This window comes from Eleginops maclovinus, chromosome 9 (assembly GCF_036324505.1).
Source record: "Eleginops maclovinus isolate JMC-PN-2008 ecotype Puerto Natales chromosome 9, JC_Emac_rtc_rv5, whole genome shotgun sequence".
NCBI lineage: Eukaryota > Metazoa > Chordata > Actinopteri > Perciformes > Eleginopidae > Eleginops > Eleginops maclovinus.
In genome coordinates this window covers 3,558,873-3,574,179 of record NC_086357.1, presented here as the reverse complement: position 1 = coordinate 3,574,179, position 15,307 = coordinate 3,558,873, and the positions used below count along the sequence as shown (strand labels likewise).

The 15,307-nt window shown below is 39.5% G+C and overlaps 1 protein-coding gene across 3 annotated transcripts; it reads left to right on the top strand.

Moving 5' to 3' along the window:
- The first annotated feature begins 89 nt into the window (after positions 1-89).
- On the top strand, positions 90-5,088 carry med8 (mediator complex subunit 8). Of its 3 annotated transcripts, none has more exons than XM_063892200.1 (7): positions 90-178; positions 524-642; positions 2,413-2,557; positions 2,660-2,800; positions 3,220-3,307; positions 3,393-3,653; positions 4,833-5,088. In XM_063892200.1, exons 1-7 carry the CDS (start codon positions 173-175, stop codon positions 4,901-4,903), a joined length of 831 nt encoding a protein of 276 aa, XP_063748270.1. In that variant the 5' UTR covers positions 90-172; the 3' UTR covers positions 4,904-5,088. The 3 variants fall into 3 exon arrangements, with proteins under 3 accessions (XP_063748270.1, XP_063748271.1, XP_063748269.1); XM_063892201.1 differs by having other exon boundaries at positions 100-178; positions 521-642; positions 3,393-3,632; XM_063892199.1 differs by having other exon boundaries at positions 100-178; positions 521-642.
- The last annotated feature ends 10,219 nt before the right edge of the window (positions 5,089-15,307 follow it).

Sequence of the window (15,307 nt, the reverse complement as noted above, 5' to 3'; positions counted from 1 at the left end):
CTAAGTAAATGTACTGAGTTATTCCTCCCAGGCATGTTTAGTATGCTATTTGTACATTTCCGTCAAGGACAAAAACAAAGTGTAGTTTCAATGCTTTTATTTTGACGTCTTGAACCGGAAGTGTTTCTGCTTGGGAGCGTTATCATTTCACCGTTTAGCTTGTAGTTCAACAATGCAGGTAATGTTATTGTAATGCATATATAACCCTAATTATAGTATGGGACTTTATTATATTATTTAATTGCGTTCTAATAGGTCTTGTACTCGCATAGAATTGTATACGTTGCTCCTGTTTTGCCAATGTGTAGGCTACAGCTAGCAGTCGCTAGCTTGCTAACAACTAGTTTGCCTTTAAACCAGCTTTTATTAGTTAAACACTACAATGAATTCCTCCCTACGGTAGAGTTAAACGGACATTGTTTCGATGAACAAAGCCTGTCCTTATTATTGTGTGTGTTTAGTGTGTATTTTGAGGTTTTTTATTTATTTATAAGACATCTCTTCTCTTTTCTCCCCTCAGCAGCGGGAGGAGAAGCAACTGGAGGCGGCGGTGGAGTCTCTCATCTCTCGGGTTGCTCACGTCAAAAACGCTCTCCATAGTTTCATTTATAAACTGGAAAATGAGTACGAGCGATTAACATGGTAAGGGAAAACTTTGAATGAACGAAAGCTATTAGTTTGTGACGTTTAGCTTGTCAAGACACGTCTGTAGCAATTTCTATTAACATATCGACATATGTAATTTCACCAAGACTTGTTGCTGCACTTCAATGAAAAGATCGACATTTAAACATTTTGATTTGACATTATCCTTCATACTGAGTTATATACCTTATTACCATTCCAGCTTCAGTGATACATTTACATAATGTACAATTTCGACTTACTTGTACCTATCTTGAGTTTTTTCAGTTTATGCCAGTTCTTTTACTTTTGGACACTTTAAGTATATTTTGATGCCAATAACTTTGTCCTTTTACTTAAGTAAGATTTTGAAAGCAGGACTTTCACTTTTAAGAAAGTACTTTTTTACATGTGATCGATAGATGGCTAGATAGGTACTTTATTGATCCCAATTTGGGAAATGTTTACATTGCAGCAGCTCAATAAAAAATAAAATGGCAATAAAAACAAATGTACAACATATGCATCCAAAATGAACACAAAATGAAATATAAATAAACACAGATCTAAGCAGTACTATAAAGTAGGATATTGCATTAGGTGTTGGAGGAATGGAATATTAAATAGAATCTAAATGTGAAATGAATAGCGTTCAAGTCCAGTAGTGCAAAAGAAGCTGTGGATAAGAGAGTTATCTGCCAGCCAGAGAGGAATTGTCGTACAGTGTTATGGCAGTGGGCAGGAATGTTATCCTGTACCTGTCCTTGTGACAGTGGAGCTGGAGCAGTCTGTTGGAGAAGGAGCTCCGCTGTCTGTCCAGCAGCAGGTGGAGAGGGTGGGTGGGGTTATCCATTATAGACAACAGTTTGTTGAGAGTCCTCCTCTCCACCACAGCTTCAAAAGGGTCCAGTTTGATGCCGATGACAGAGCCAGATTTCCTGATCAGTTTATTGATTCTGCTGGTGTCAGCGGCCCTGATGCTGCCCCCCCAGCAGACGGCAGCAGAAAAGAGTGCACTAGCAACAACAGACAGCTAGAATATCTCCAACATCTTGCTGCACGGCTCATCCCCTTCTGGTACACAGCGTCAGTGTTGGTCCTACAGTTCAGTCCATTTTCAAGGTGCACTCCCAAGTACTTGTAATCCTCCACCACAGCCACATCCTCTCCCAGAATGCACAGGGGCAGTGGAGACGTCCTTTTCCTCCTGAAGTCACTGGCCATCTCTCTGGTCTTGGCCACATTCAGAAGCAGATGGTTTCTTCCAGTCCACTCCACAAAGTCCTCCACCAGCGCTCTGTACTCCTCCCGTCCATCCCTTATACACCCTACCACTGCAGAGTCATCTGAAAATTTCTGCAGGTGGCATGACTCTGAGTTGTATTTAAAGTCAGTGGTGTTTAAGGTGAACAGGAAGGGAGACAGCATTGTATTGCTACTTTTACTTTAGTAACACATCTGACTACTTCTTCCACCACTGCATCTCTAGATGACCAATCTTTCTGTCTCTGGTCCAATTCTCAAATTAAGATCAAATTAAGTTATATCACAAGAAACAAAATCTAATTTGAGTGTGGATTGTCCCTATGATATTGAAATCGACAACAATCACGTTTACAAATAGTTAAACCTACCCAAATAAATATGTAAGCACTGCTGAGTGGATCTAAAAAGCAATGCATTGAAACATCTCCACACAGGATGCTCAAATTGTCTGGGAATACATTTTAAAATGTTCTTGGTTGAGTGTTAGTTTTCCTCTGTGATGATGTGTCTTTGTGTCATCAGGCCATCTGTTTTGGACAACTTCGCTCTGCTCTCTGGTCAGCTGAACACCATCAACAAACTGCTGAAAAACGAGAAGACGCCATCCTTTCGCAACCAGGTTATAATACCTCTGCTTCTGTCTCCAGACCGGGATGAGGATTTAGCAGTGAGTATCAAAGCCGCTGCCTGCCTGTCTGCTTCTCTGATGTGAATTTGTAAGACATCTCTCTGACCTGTCTGTTTCCGGCTCTGGTTGCTCTCCCAACAGAAACTCACAGAGCAACGTGTCCCGGTGTTCAGCCATGAGATTGTACCGGACTACCTGCGGACTAAGCCGGATCCAGAGGTGGAGGAGCAGGAGAAACAGCTGAGTGTGGAGGCAGCACGGATTGGCCCAGATGGGGCACAGGTCAGTTAGTCATGGAGTGCATGGATCCTGTCCTTCTCATATTCAAGCTCATATTCAGAAATACCAAGCAGTTTGCTGGGCTTAAATGTCACGATACACCAATCGACGGGCACTGGTTGAAACTGGCCGTTTTCAGCTGATCACCTGATGAGTGTGCATGAAGTAAACTCACATTAATAACAGCTGCAAGTCCAAAATACGTCGTGGACAAACAACCTTAATAGCAAGTGTTCACAACAAGATGGTCCAGTAACATTTGCGGACAATGTAGAAGTGATGGAATAGTCAATGTTTAATTATGAACATTATTTATTTTACATCTTCTTTTCTTGAGTTGGCTCTCACAAGTATGAATTTATTTGCCAAACGTTGCTTACTGCTGTAGAGTTTTTTTTCCATTGATATGTTTTCCTCTACAGAAACATATCCAGACGTTGAACAAACTGTGTTCCAATCTGCTAGAGAAGCTCAACAATCCCCGTGATGACAGAGATTCAGAGAGTGCAGGTGTGTTTCTCTCTCAATGTCCCGCTAATCATGTCAAATGTATTTATACATTTAAATATGTTAACACTTAAGATGTTTTTCCCAGCAATCCGTCAGAACAAGCCCTCCTTTAACCCCGCTGACACCAACGCTCTGGTCGGAGCGGTTGCATTTGGAAAGGGACTCTCTAAATGTAGGCCTCCAGGCACAGTGGCCCCTGGACACCCAGGACAAGGGCCCATGATGAGTGGAGGTCCCACCCTTCAGCAGGTCACCATCGGGGGCGGTTCTAGCCAGCAGGCAGGTATGGGAGGCCCTGTGGCCCCTCAGCAGCAGGGGCAGCCAGGTAGGAGACCTGGAGAGCTGGGTTAGTATTCTCCTGTCTCTCACTGTTCGACACACTAATACTGTTAAGGCCTTTCTGCTCTCTGTGTGCATGTGTGTGTTATTGTGAGAGTATTTGTTCTATTAATTGCTGCTTAAAATTCCTCTATTTAAGGATGTGAATGAGTGTGAGAAGCACAGGGTCTCGATGTTCCAGTTCTATGTGAAATAATTTAATAAATGCTGAGTAAATGATACATTTTGAGAGCATTAACCCTAAATCTATACCGACTAGTTTGAAGGTTCACTAGATGGAACATTCACAATGTTGATATTCAATTTTAAATTAACATTCATAGTCTGAGCAGATTTATTTTTTACTTTATTCCTTGCGTGTTTTTTGGGGAACAGACAAAGTTAAAAAAGAAACAAAAAGAGAGATACACAGCATGTTTTCATCATCAGAAATCTTCTGCTTCAATGAATCTATTTCTGTTGGTATTTAGCCGAAAAGCCATTTTTCACTGTGGTTAATAGACCCTTGGACTCTGGCCGGATACGAAGGAATCTGCGCACTTTTATTAACGAGGCAGTCGCAGCAACCTAATGCTACTTAAGTACATTATTTGTAACAAAGAAACAAACTTATTTTATATCTGCATTTGCTCGGTGCTCCGCAGTACATCAAGTCTTTATCAATTTGATACCGGCAACTGTAGAAAAATGTTAAAGAAAATCCCCCTTTGAAAGCCTTATATGAACATTTAACAAAAACAATTGTTTAATCTAATGTATCACTTTATTCAAATCAAGGATTTTGTAGGGGGAGGTTTTTTTTATAGGTTGCTAATTATTGGACTTTTTAAAACTTCAGGAAAATCTAAATGCAGACTCAAATGTAAAGATAAAGATTTGGTACAAATTAATAATATTTATTTTTGTTCAAACACAATATTATTAAGACAACAATTATTACAGAGTAGAAGCTGAATAGATCAATCCAACAAAGAAGTTTAATTTGATTTAGTCAGGGTAAATGTTAAAATGCGGTCTGTATAAAGTGGTGACGCCGTACACATTTATCTCAAAATAGCCTAATATTTTAAGGGTATTCTTTACTTAACTTCAGGAAATATATAAAAAAACGTGGATATGTTCCAAATGAGTCGACTTTTAAGTTGTTACCAAGTATTTAATCTCTCCCTTTTTCATTCTTTCTCAGGAAAAATGCCAAGCAGCATCAAGACAAACATCAAATCTGCATCCGGGTCGATGCATCCCTACAACCGATGAGCTCCTCGTTTATCATTTGTTCACCAAACGTGTTACATTTCAGAAACACACCTACAGCAATGACATTTGTAGAACGTACCTTTGTCTCCTTTTCTAAACCCATGTTTTCACGCAAAAGTAATGTCTTGTTCTCACTAGAGCTGTTTCTTTAAAGGATCTCCCAAATAAAATGTTAATATTAGTGACCTTTTGTTGTGCGTTGTTCATTTTTGATACATTACCTGAGCCACAGCGTTTGAGCCAATAGATGGCAGTGTGTCATCATGTATGGGATTATAATAGCTTGTGTTGGAAATGTTCTATTTTTAAGAAAAAAGTGTTATAAGAACTACTTGGCTGTATGATGAATACACTTGAATAGATACTAAATTATTGCTTTTAGTTAAGCAATAATAATAATTCTGCATATTTTCAAATTAATGTTAGCTTATTTAAATCACAAGTTAATTGTGTTGCCTGTATCTTATTTTTACAATCAGGCAGTTTTTACAAAGCTCTGTTTGTCAGACCTGTAACATTGTGGTAATTGAACATCACCAGTGTTATATGTCTTGACATGGATAGGACTCCCACCCATCAAATGACCATCCCAACCTTTCAGACACTCACCATGATCTGATGTCTGCTCAGTATTTCTTCTTCTCTTGCTGTTCTTTGCCCATTTTGCTGCAGTACCAAAGGTGAGAGTAATGAGGGTGGACGTAGCTCTGTGTGGCCTGATAATGTCAAAGTGTTTAAGGGGCCAAATGAGGAAGTATCGGTGCTGACGTGTGAGGGGGGCCCTCTCTCCATGCCGACTCTCTCTGTCTACTCCGATCCCTGTCCTGCTGCACAGCACAGTGACCGTGCTGCTGTCACAGCATGCGGCCCATGGCTGACCTACATACACCCTCTGTCCCCAAACAGGCAGACGTCTCGCTGTGTCAGCCGCCGTGGTCAGACACTCTGCTGAGACAGCTCAAAGCTGCACAAGGTCACACTTATTGCGTCCACGGATGAGGGCTGACTCATAAACATAGGCCCAACAGGAAACATGCTGCAAAGCTCAGAAACACAAAGGTTGAACTGAGATTACTGCCAAACTTATCACCCAAATTAATAAAACGTTCTGAAGTTTGTTCATTTATTTAATTTCTACAAACAACCAGTGGTGGAAGATATGCAATTTTTTTTAAATACTTGAGTAAAAGTAGCAATATTTAATTGAAAGTATACTTTGTTACAAGTTGATATTCAATTTTAAATTAACATTCAAAGTCTGAGCAGATTTATTTTTTACTTTATTCCTTGCGTGTTTTTTGGGGAACAGACAAAGTTAAAAAAGAAACAAAAAGAGAGATACACAGCATGTTTTCATCATCAGAAATCTTCTGCTTCAATGAATCTATTTCTGTTGGTATTTAGCCGAAAAGCCATTTTTCACTGTGGTTAATAGACCCTTGGACTCTGGCCGGATACGAAGGAATCTGCGCACTTTTATTAACGAGGCAGTCGCAGCAACCTAATGCTACTTAAGTACATTATTTGTAACAAAGAAACAAACTTATTTTATATCTGCATTTGCTCGGTGCTCCGCAGTACATCAAGTCTTTATCAATTTGATACCGGCAACTGTAGAAAAATGTTAAAGAAAAGTAAAAGTCCTCCATTTAAAATCTTAAGTAAACAAAACAAAAGTGTGGGCATAAAAATATACTTAAGTACCAAAAGTGAAAGTACTCCAATGTCAGAATCATATATATTTAATTACTGGTTTATAATTATAGGCGTATTAATGTGTTCGTCAAAGCTAAGTTTAAGGTTAAAGGTGGAGCTAATTTTAACTACTTTAAATTGCTGCTTGAGTAAATTTAAAGTTAGTAAAGTAACTAAAGCTGTCAGATAAATGTATTGGAGTAAAAATCACAATATTACGTATAAAGTAGCATTTAAAGTGAAAATACTCAGTTAAAGCAAAACTGCTGCAAAATTGTAGTATTGAGTACTTAAGTAAATTAACTTAACCCCATTCCCACTTTACATGTTCTTGTCATGTTCTGTTGAGTTGACTTGGTCCTTTATTAATTAAAAAATGAATGATGCTTAATAATGAAACATTGGTTTGATCATTTAAGAGCTGTATAAGATCGGATGCTGTCAGTGATTTAAATTGCTCTCCCTGGAGAGACTCATATCTTAATGTTACACCATCACTGCCCTGACACCGCTGCCACAGCCACGTCTGAGCCCTGTGACAGTTTTGTCTTTTCTGAATTATGCAATTAAATTATGAAATTTCTTCTTGTCATAAAACTAGCATGTTGCATCTGGATCTGAGTGCCATCCATTTTCTGCACTTTAAAAGCTAAACAGAATCCATATTTGGTCTTTTTGACATCAACAACTATTTTATGAAAGAATGTGTTATTTGGGATTTAGGAACAGCATGTAAAAATGTATATAACAGGAACTTGCTGAACTCCTGCTGCTAAGGCTAGCTGGTGAGATAGCATTAGCTTAAGCTAATTTATTCCTTTTTACATTTTTCAACTTCAATTTACCATACCAAATAAATAAGACACTGCACTGGTTCCTGTAGCTTTTGGGGGGAAAAATGGAAATAATGAACGGTTCTTTTTTTTCCTTATTTAGGAGATCGAGGTGATCCTGTGACACTGAAATTAATAAAAAGTGTTTATTGTGTTTATTTCGTCAACTAAAGTATGCGTCACACCCCTGCGCCTCTCCTACCTACCTGCAGGTGACTAATCTTGAGTTTCCGAACACCGGTAAACTAACCATGGATAAATCCAAAAAAATAAAAGTCTCGGAGGAAAATAAAGTTGAATTCAGAGTGGACAGATTCATTTGAGTTCACTTCTAACGATGCAGGTTTACCTGTATGCTTGATCTGTGGCGATAAATTAGCGAACAACAAAAAATGTAATGTTGAAAGACATTTCCAGAACAAACATGTAGAATTTGCTGAAAGTGGTTCTGTGATTTATTAAGTAGGTCTACACATGCCATTGTTTTTTCTTCTCTTCATAAGAGCTTGAAATTTTCCTTTGTTATAAGAAAAGCAGCAATAAAATGTCAACAATTTAAAAAATTTTTTTTTTTTATAAATACAAGACACAATAGTTAGTTTAGAGTGGGTGACAAAAAAAAAATTGTAAATTAAAATATTGTTATAAAAACGAAAAATGAATAAATTCCAATCCCTCTGTAAATATAGTATAACTATATATAAAACATTATACACTGTGTTATCTTCATTTTAAGGTTAAAATAGGTTTTGCGGCTCCAGGTGAATTTTATTTCGTGGGAGAGGGGCCAAAATGGCTCTTTTAATAGTCAAGGTTGCTGATCCCTGAGCTAGGCCTACTTACGCTAAATAACCTAGCTTATAAGTAGCTGCATTCTCGGGGTGCAACCTCTATTCCGACATGCCCCTATTACGACACAATTTTAGTACCGCCATTCCGACAGTCTACTGTAGGAAATGTTCTTTTATTCGAAGCCCAGGAGTCGATTTAAAAGAAACGAAGTGAAGCTCCTCTCATAAGTTTTAAAAGGAGTTTTTAATAAAAGGATGCAGCAGTAGGTTTTACAAAAGTTTCACAGCTGTGGCTCAATAGCACGGGACACGCGTCCACAGGCCGCTGACTCAGTGGAGCTCATCTGTAGTTACTGTCTGGCAGTCCGGGACAAAGAGCTCGATTTCACAATACAAACATGTTTTATAGAACCATCCCTTTCCGGCCATACAATAAACAACTTCAAAATAAGAAGTGCTCCGGTCTCGTGCTCTCATTGGTTGGTAGCGGGGGGCTGGATCCTGTTGGCCACTTGTCACATGGGGTTCTCCGGATTCTTCTATAGGCTGACGTCGTCGGGGGCGGGTCCTCTTATGACGTCACCGTCGCCATCTTGTTAGTGATGTCCTGAAGCTCTCACCTACGATATTTTATTATGCAATCCTTCTGAGGTTTATCAGTTATTAAACACGCAATAGTATTATTGCAGCATCAATGAGTGAGAGGTAGAGGCGGTGTGTTTAGTATGTAACTCCACGCGTCCTTCTCCCTCTACTCATATATACAATACAATATTAGCTATTAGCTATCTGAGGCTACAACCAACATCCGGTAATACTACCGGAATCTGACAAATGTGATCCGTAGAGAAACAGTGAATTATCTTTTAATGTTCCGTTTCAATATATTGATTATTTCTAACACTACCCGTGTGTGTGTTTTTAACATATATATATATATATATATATATATATATATATATATATATATATATATATATTTTTTTAACATATTCAGTTTATTTGTATAATATACTATAGCCTATTGTTGTAATGGATGCACTGACTGGTTGGCACTCAATTTCGTTGTTGTCCGATCGCCCTGCATCCGATCTGCAAGGGAGTCGCTCAAAGAAAGTTAAAGCTATGCAAGCCATCGAGGCTGCTCCCAATTCTGCGGAGCTGTAGACCGGAGCTGATGGGATGACGATGGAGACACTTGGAGGAGCAGTCGCGGTGGATTCGGGAGGGCTATCAGAAGCGTCCATGAGGGAGGACATAGACTGTATAAATAATGGACGTAGTATCCTTGACGTCACTCTCAGGTTTGTGAAGAGCCGTAATGAAGCTCACAGTGTGTGACTCCCACCGTCGACATCTTCTCAGTCTACCTCCCGCACGCTCCCGGCTAATCCAAATATGGACATAGGGTTGGAGCTGAAGCGGGCGTGGCTACTGAAACACGCCCATCTAGCTCTAAGCTACCAAGCTAGCGAAGGATTCCAAGCTAGGCTACATGCTACCGTATGCTAGTCACGGCGCAATCCCGCTTAATGTCAACAGCACACCCGGCGGCGTCGTTGCTCCCGGTTACCGGTCGTCTTACTCAAGGTAAATTAACCTGAAACTATGCAACAAAACTTGGCATAAAGATCTATCTGTTATTGAGATTATACTGCACTAGTTTTAAAATGCTCGTTTCCAATATAGACGTTATTCGCAACACTATATTTTGACCAGAAATGTGGCCAGTGTTACCGTGAGTCAGCGTAACGTTTAATTTGAATCAGAATTTTAATTTCCACATGATTCAGTTCACGAGTCGTTTCTATGGAACACTCAATAACAACGTTACTTTTAATACGTTTCATAAGCTAAGTTACATGTGATGGTAAATATATTATTGATACTGGCTTGCATAGTCATAGTTATTATTGCTGCTTTAAGGAATTATACCAAACAAGACACATTATCAGTGCAGCGACTGTTAGCGGAGCTAGCAGAGCAGACAACTAGCGGCTAGCGCCCACTGACGGCGCTAACCTGTCAATCAAAGCGACCACGCCCTTAATTATGCATAACTTTAAGCCTGAATATAATTAAAACGGGAGAGTTATATAGAAATTCACCCTCCTCACAGTTGTCATGAATAGAAAAATTAGCTATAGTGCCCAAAAGCAATTTTTGTACCACGCTGTAAAGATGTTTATTTCTGCTGTAAAAATTGGCATTTTACCATGGGGGGGTCTATGTAAATTGCTCTGTTTTGGTGCCAGGCCACGCGGCCATTCGATGTGCTGCAGTTTTTGGCACTTGTTTCACTGTTCAGCACCGGAGGTTGCCCCTTGGGGAGGAGGGGGCCCTGCGTGTCTGACAGTGTCAACTACCGCTCCGAATGCTTTCACTTAAGTGGAGCTATGCAGACCCAACGCACCATGTCGGAATGTTTGAAAAACACGTGAAGTGCCGCTACCCCGACAATGGAAAACATTTTGTCGGAGTAGTGGCACGTCTTTAAAAAAATGGAAATGCCGCTACTCCGACAATTAGACGTCAATGTCGGAGTAGAGGTATGTCGGAATAGCATGCCTTCTCTACAGTATCTGTAGTGGAAGCCTCATTTCACACATTCAAAATGGTAGCCGATAACTCCTCCCCATCGTTGCTGCTGCTGTTGCAAAGAGCTTAGCATATACCAAAGAAACAGAATACAATGCACTTTATTTTCCAAAGATAGTTCTGTGGTTCCACTATTCGCCATTTTGCTACAGGGGATGAGACTAGGGATGGCTTCCCATGACTGCCCAAGCCCCAAGGAACACTGAAGCCAATTTCTTACATTGGCATGTGATACCATTTGACCCAACAAAACATCTTCCCATACACTTACATTTTAAAAGAGACCTCTGTAAATATACATTTTAGGGGTTAATCAAATTCCCAGGACGACCCCTTGCCAACACTTTTGTCATTAGGGGCTAAAAGTTGCTGAATCCAGAGTAAGTATGGCTTTGGAAGACCCTGGTAATTTTACAACTGGCACTCAACCTTTCTGGGGTTCATGTGCCACTGATCAGCTTATAATACATCCATGGAGCTACTGTATATGGTTTATACATTTTCTATTTTGTAAGTGCAATGGTTGCAATAGGTCAAGCCTTTATTCATCAGGGAAATTGTAACCCCATAGTCAGGGAAAAAGAGGCCTAGGGAACCAATCAAAAAGTCAAAAGTGTCATTATTCTATATTTATACCCACAGCCATTATATTGTGTAATCAATACTTCATAATATTAAGTTAAGTAAAAAACATGTCTGTTGCCGCTTTAAATAACACATGTTTGTTTAAATAATGATGACTACATTTAAAATAAAATCAAATAAAAATCTAGAAGTTTTCAGCATATTTATATTGTATATTTATATTTGTATGTTTGTTTTGGTTTTATGTAAGGTCTGTAACAATGATTAATAATACACTTAAAAATAAGATTTCACAAATGATATATGATACAGTTTGACAGAGACTGTAATTACTTTCTTCCGCTCTTGTTAGTCCCTTATACCATGAGGGGTCAGCAGTGTGTCACTGTTGGAACACACCCCCCTGCCACAGGCTCATTCTGTAAAATCAGGTTTATTAAAACGCCTTCTGTTTTGACTATTATTTTAAATATTAATTTGAATCTATAAATCAAGATAGTGTGTGTAAGATAGGAGATAGTTACACCCTGCATTCAGTCTGACTGAGCCTCGCATTGCATACTCTATGATGTGAAAACTCGATATGACAGCTGCCTTCTAAATTACAATAAACAGTATATAGGAGGGTACAGAGAGCAGGGGGAACCGGGCAGTTTTTTTTTACCAGACATAAATCGATGTTGACAACATAATCAGCATTGCTATCTTATGGAAAGACAGGATTTCCCTCTCGAGCAACACGCGGCGGTGACCAGATGTGTCAAATGACTTCATGTCCAGAAAATGCAGGGAGAACATTTAGGAAGATGAAAACACGGACACAAACTCAAAACAAATTAGCAGCACGGGAATCGACATCTTGCTTTTGTTGTCGGATGAACGTGTGATAATTATTGCAACAGCAGTGTATCTGAACATGCTTGTGCATCACCGCAAAAATATTGTTTTATTTCATTTTTGATTCCTGTTTTGGAGAGATAACTCTAATTTCTTTAATAAGAGCCTCCCCTGGCACAGTTTTAAAGGGTTTTTCCCCTGTTACAAGCAAAGAACACGATAAGGTCCACATCCTGCTCATTATGGAAGCTTTAGGCAAATATAAAGAGGCAGTTTAAACTCCCACACCCTAAATGTTAAAATTTACCACAGATCCTAATTCAAATGTTCCACGGTTGAAATAACTTGAAAGGCTCCGATGACACACGCTGATCTGTGAAATCTCCTCCGAATGTCTTCTTTATGGAAGTTGGGATCAGAGGAATTCATTAAAGATCTGTGGGTGGCATCGGCAATACGAGAGGGAGCCTTTCCAGTTGGCAAGCCAAACTGAACACTGTCCAAATGTGAAATGTGCAACACACCCACAGGCACTAATAACTCCATCATATTCCTGCACACCCTTACTGTGGACTATATTTGTGATTCATATGATCAGGAGAATGTTAATAATGCTGAGGCTTTCCTTAAGACAAAGCCTCTGTTATGTGGTGCCCTCAGACCTCGGACCCCACATCGTCTGTTTCAGTAGCCCTTCCCTCAGGCATGTGTGTGTGTGTATATATATCATGCTGGCAGGCGTTGACATAACTGATGCGCATTATGCGTTGTGTACGAGGCCAGCCTTTATGTGAGCCTTGTTATTGTCATTGATATAATGTGAGTGTGTGCCACATGCAATGTGTTCTGGTTGGGGATGATTGATATGAAGCTCCAGTGATGAGAAGGCTCAGTCAAAGCAAACCAACCAGAGACAACACTGACAGGGTTACTGTCCACCGTTTTCCTACCTCACCGAAGTGAGAGCGGTGTTTGCTTTTGCCAAACAAATTGCAATGAAACTTTATGCAGATCTTATGAAAGACTATTTGAGGTGTGTTCTTTAAAGAAATGATGACGATGCTCCGTCTTGTTTTTGCAGTGGGAAAGAGATATTTTCCTGTTATTTTTATATCAAAAGTGCACAGTACTGTTGGTATTAACTGCAACAATACAGTTTTTTGTCAGCTAAATGTAATGTCACTTGGAGAATTTTATTCGATAGCTCTCAGTTTTGCTCAGGTTTAGCCTCCACCAATTACTAACAAACCATCTGGTTAAAGTTGTTAAACCACAAGAAAGAAACCTTAAAGATTCCAAAATACTCTGTAGAGAAGGAGGAAACTTATGAGTCGGAGTAGAGGCATAAGCACTAAAAACCCAACAGCTTCTGTCGAGCCTCTTGTAATATTATTCCAATTTAAACTAAAAATGTTATCTAGATATAAGAAACCATCAACTTACCATACTGTAGAGAATAGCTCTTTTCTAAGGCTGGATACAACTGAGAACCTCTAGTTTTTAGTCCCCTGAGGGTCTGGGGCCCAAAGGTGTAATATCTGTATTCCAGGCCCCCCAGCACCAGCCATCAGTCACAGACATTTCTACTACTACTTCTTCTACTACTACTACTACTACTACTACTTCTACTACTACTACTACTAATACTACTACTACTATACTTCTATTAGGAATATAAAGCAGTAAATAATAAATCAGCTCATTTTAATTTATCTCGCTCTCTACAGCGGAAACCCCTGGTCCTTTTGTTTGTTGAGCTAATTCTGAGTTAATACTTTCAGTCAGTATAAGTGTTTAACGTCATCATATGATCTAGAAGAACATCACCTCTCCAACAGCAGAAAGTCAAGTGCCATATACTTAAATTTGAAAAAACAAACAACCAATACAAAAAACTGGCCTAAAACAATAGGGAAGGTAATATAAAAACCTGCCATCTAAATCCTTTTAACCTCTGTCAAAATGGAATACAACGCATTAACGTTAGTTTTTTAAAATAGTATTTGTATTTATTATTCTTTACCTTTTTTTCAGCCATGATAGCCAATGATGGAAGGTTTCATATAGTCATAATTCTGTTTGCTTCCATTGTTTAGAATGGATAATGATCTGCTTCTTGTTCTTAAAAACTTACATTTTTCACGATTCCAGCCTGTTAAAGGAATCAGGAATCCAAAAAGAACAGTGATTTCCCTCAGAATGGGATTTACACCTTTTCACCATGTAATGACTGAATGAGCCTCACAATGCTTCTGGCTTGTCGGAGCGCAAGAATAAATTAAACGCGTCCAGCACTCCTTGCCTTTCATGCGCTGTAAGAGTGGCCCTTTGAAAGAAACAAGAAGGCCCCTCCATGTAATTACAGTTGATCATGTTTGCATGTGTCACTCCCACTGTGTCTGTCACGCTCTCTGATTTGAGATGCTCCTGGGAACCTAATCCACAACTTAATGTTTCAACCCTTTCCTCCTTTTTTCTTTACATGAATCGGAGGAGCAGAATCCTGTCTGGTTTATCTGCGGGAGAGAGATAAGTGTGTATTCCGCCTCTTCCAGGGAACTCACATTAACCATGCCTCGGAGGTTGTGTGGAGAGGGAGGGGGTGTGTGTCTGCCGGGAGCGCACAGCTTTCACTCACTTCCAGAAACTGTGAAAATGTCCCCTTCACACCCCGTGCATCGCGGCGCTGTTAGTGCTGATGAACGCCTGCGTGCAGCAGCGTAGTTGGAAGTGCGATGTTATCCAGAGGTGTTGGGCTGACAAGGCTGCAACGTGTAAACTTGTATCCTACAGTGACTCCTGACCCTGACCCCGTTATAAAAGTCTGCAGGAGAAACCACACACAAGTTTGAAATACAGACATCCATGTGCGGGAAACTTGAAAGCATGGGATTTTCTTTTTTGCCACAAAACTGAAAAAAGACGAGGTTGACTTTAATTAAATGTATTATGTCCACAGGTCACACATAACCGCATTAGGTTTATTGAAAGCAATAATATTAAGTTTAAGTAAAAAACATTAAGTTCAACGTAATATTATTGCTTTTAACTAACCTAATACAGTC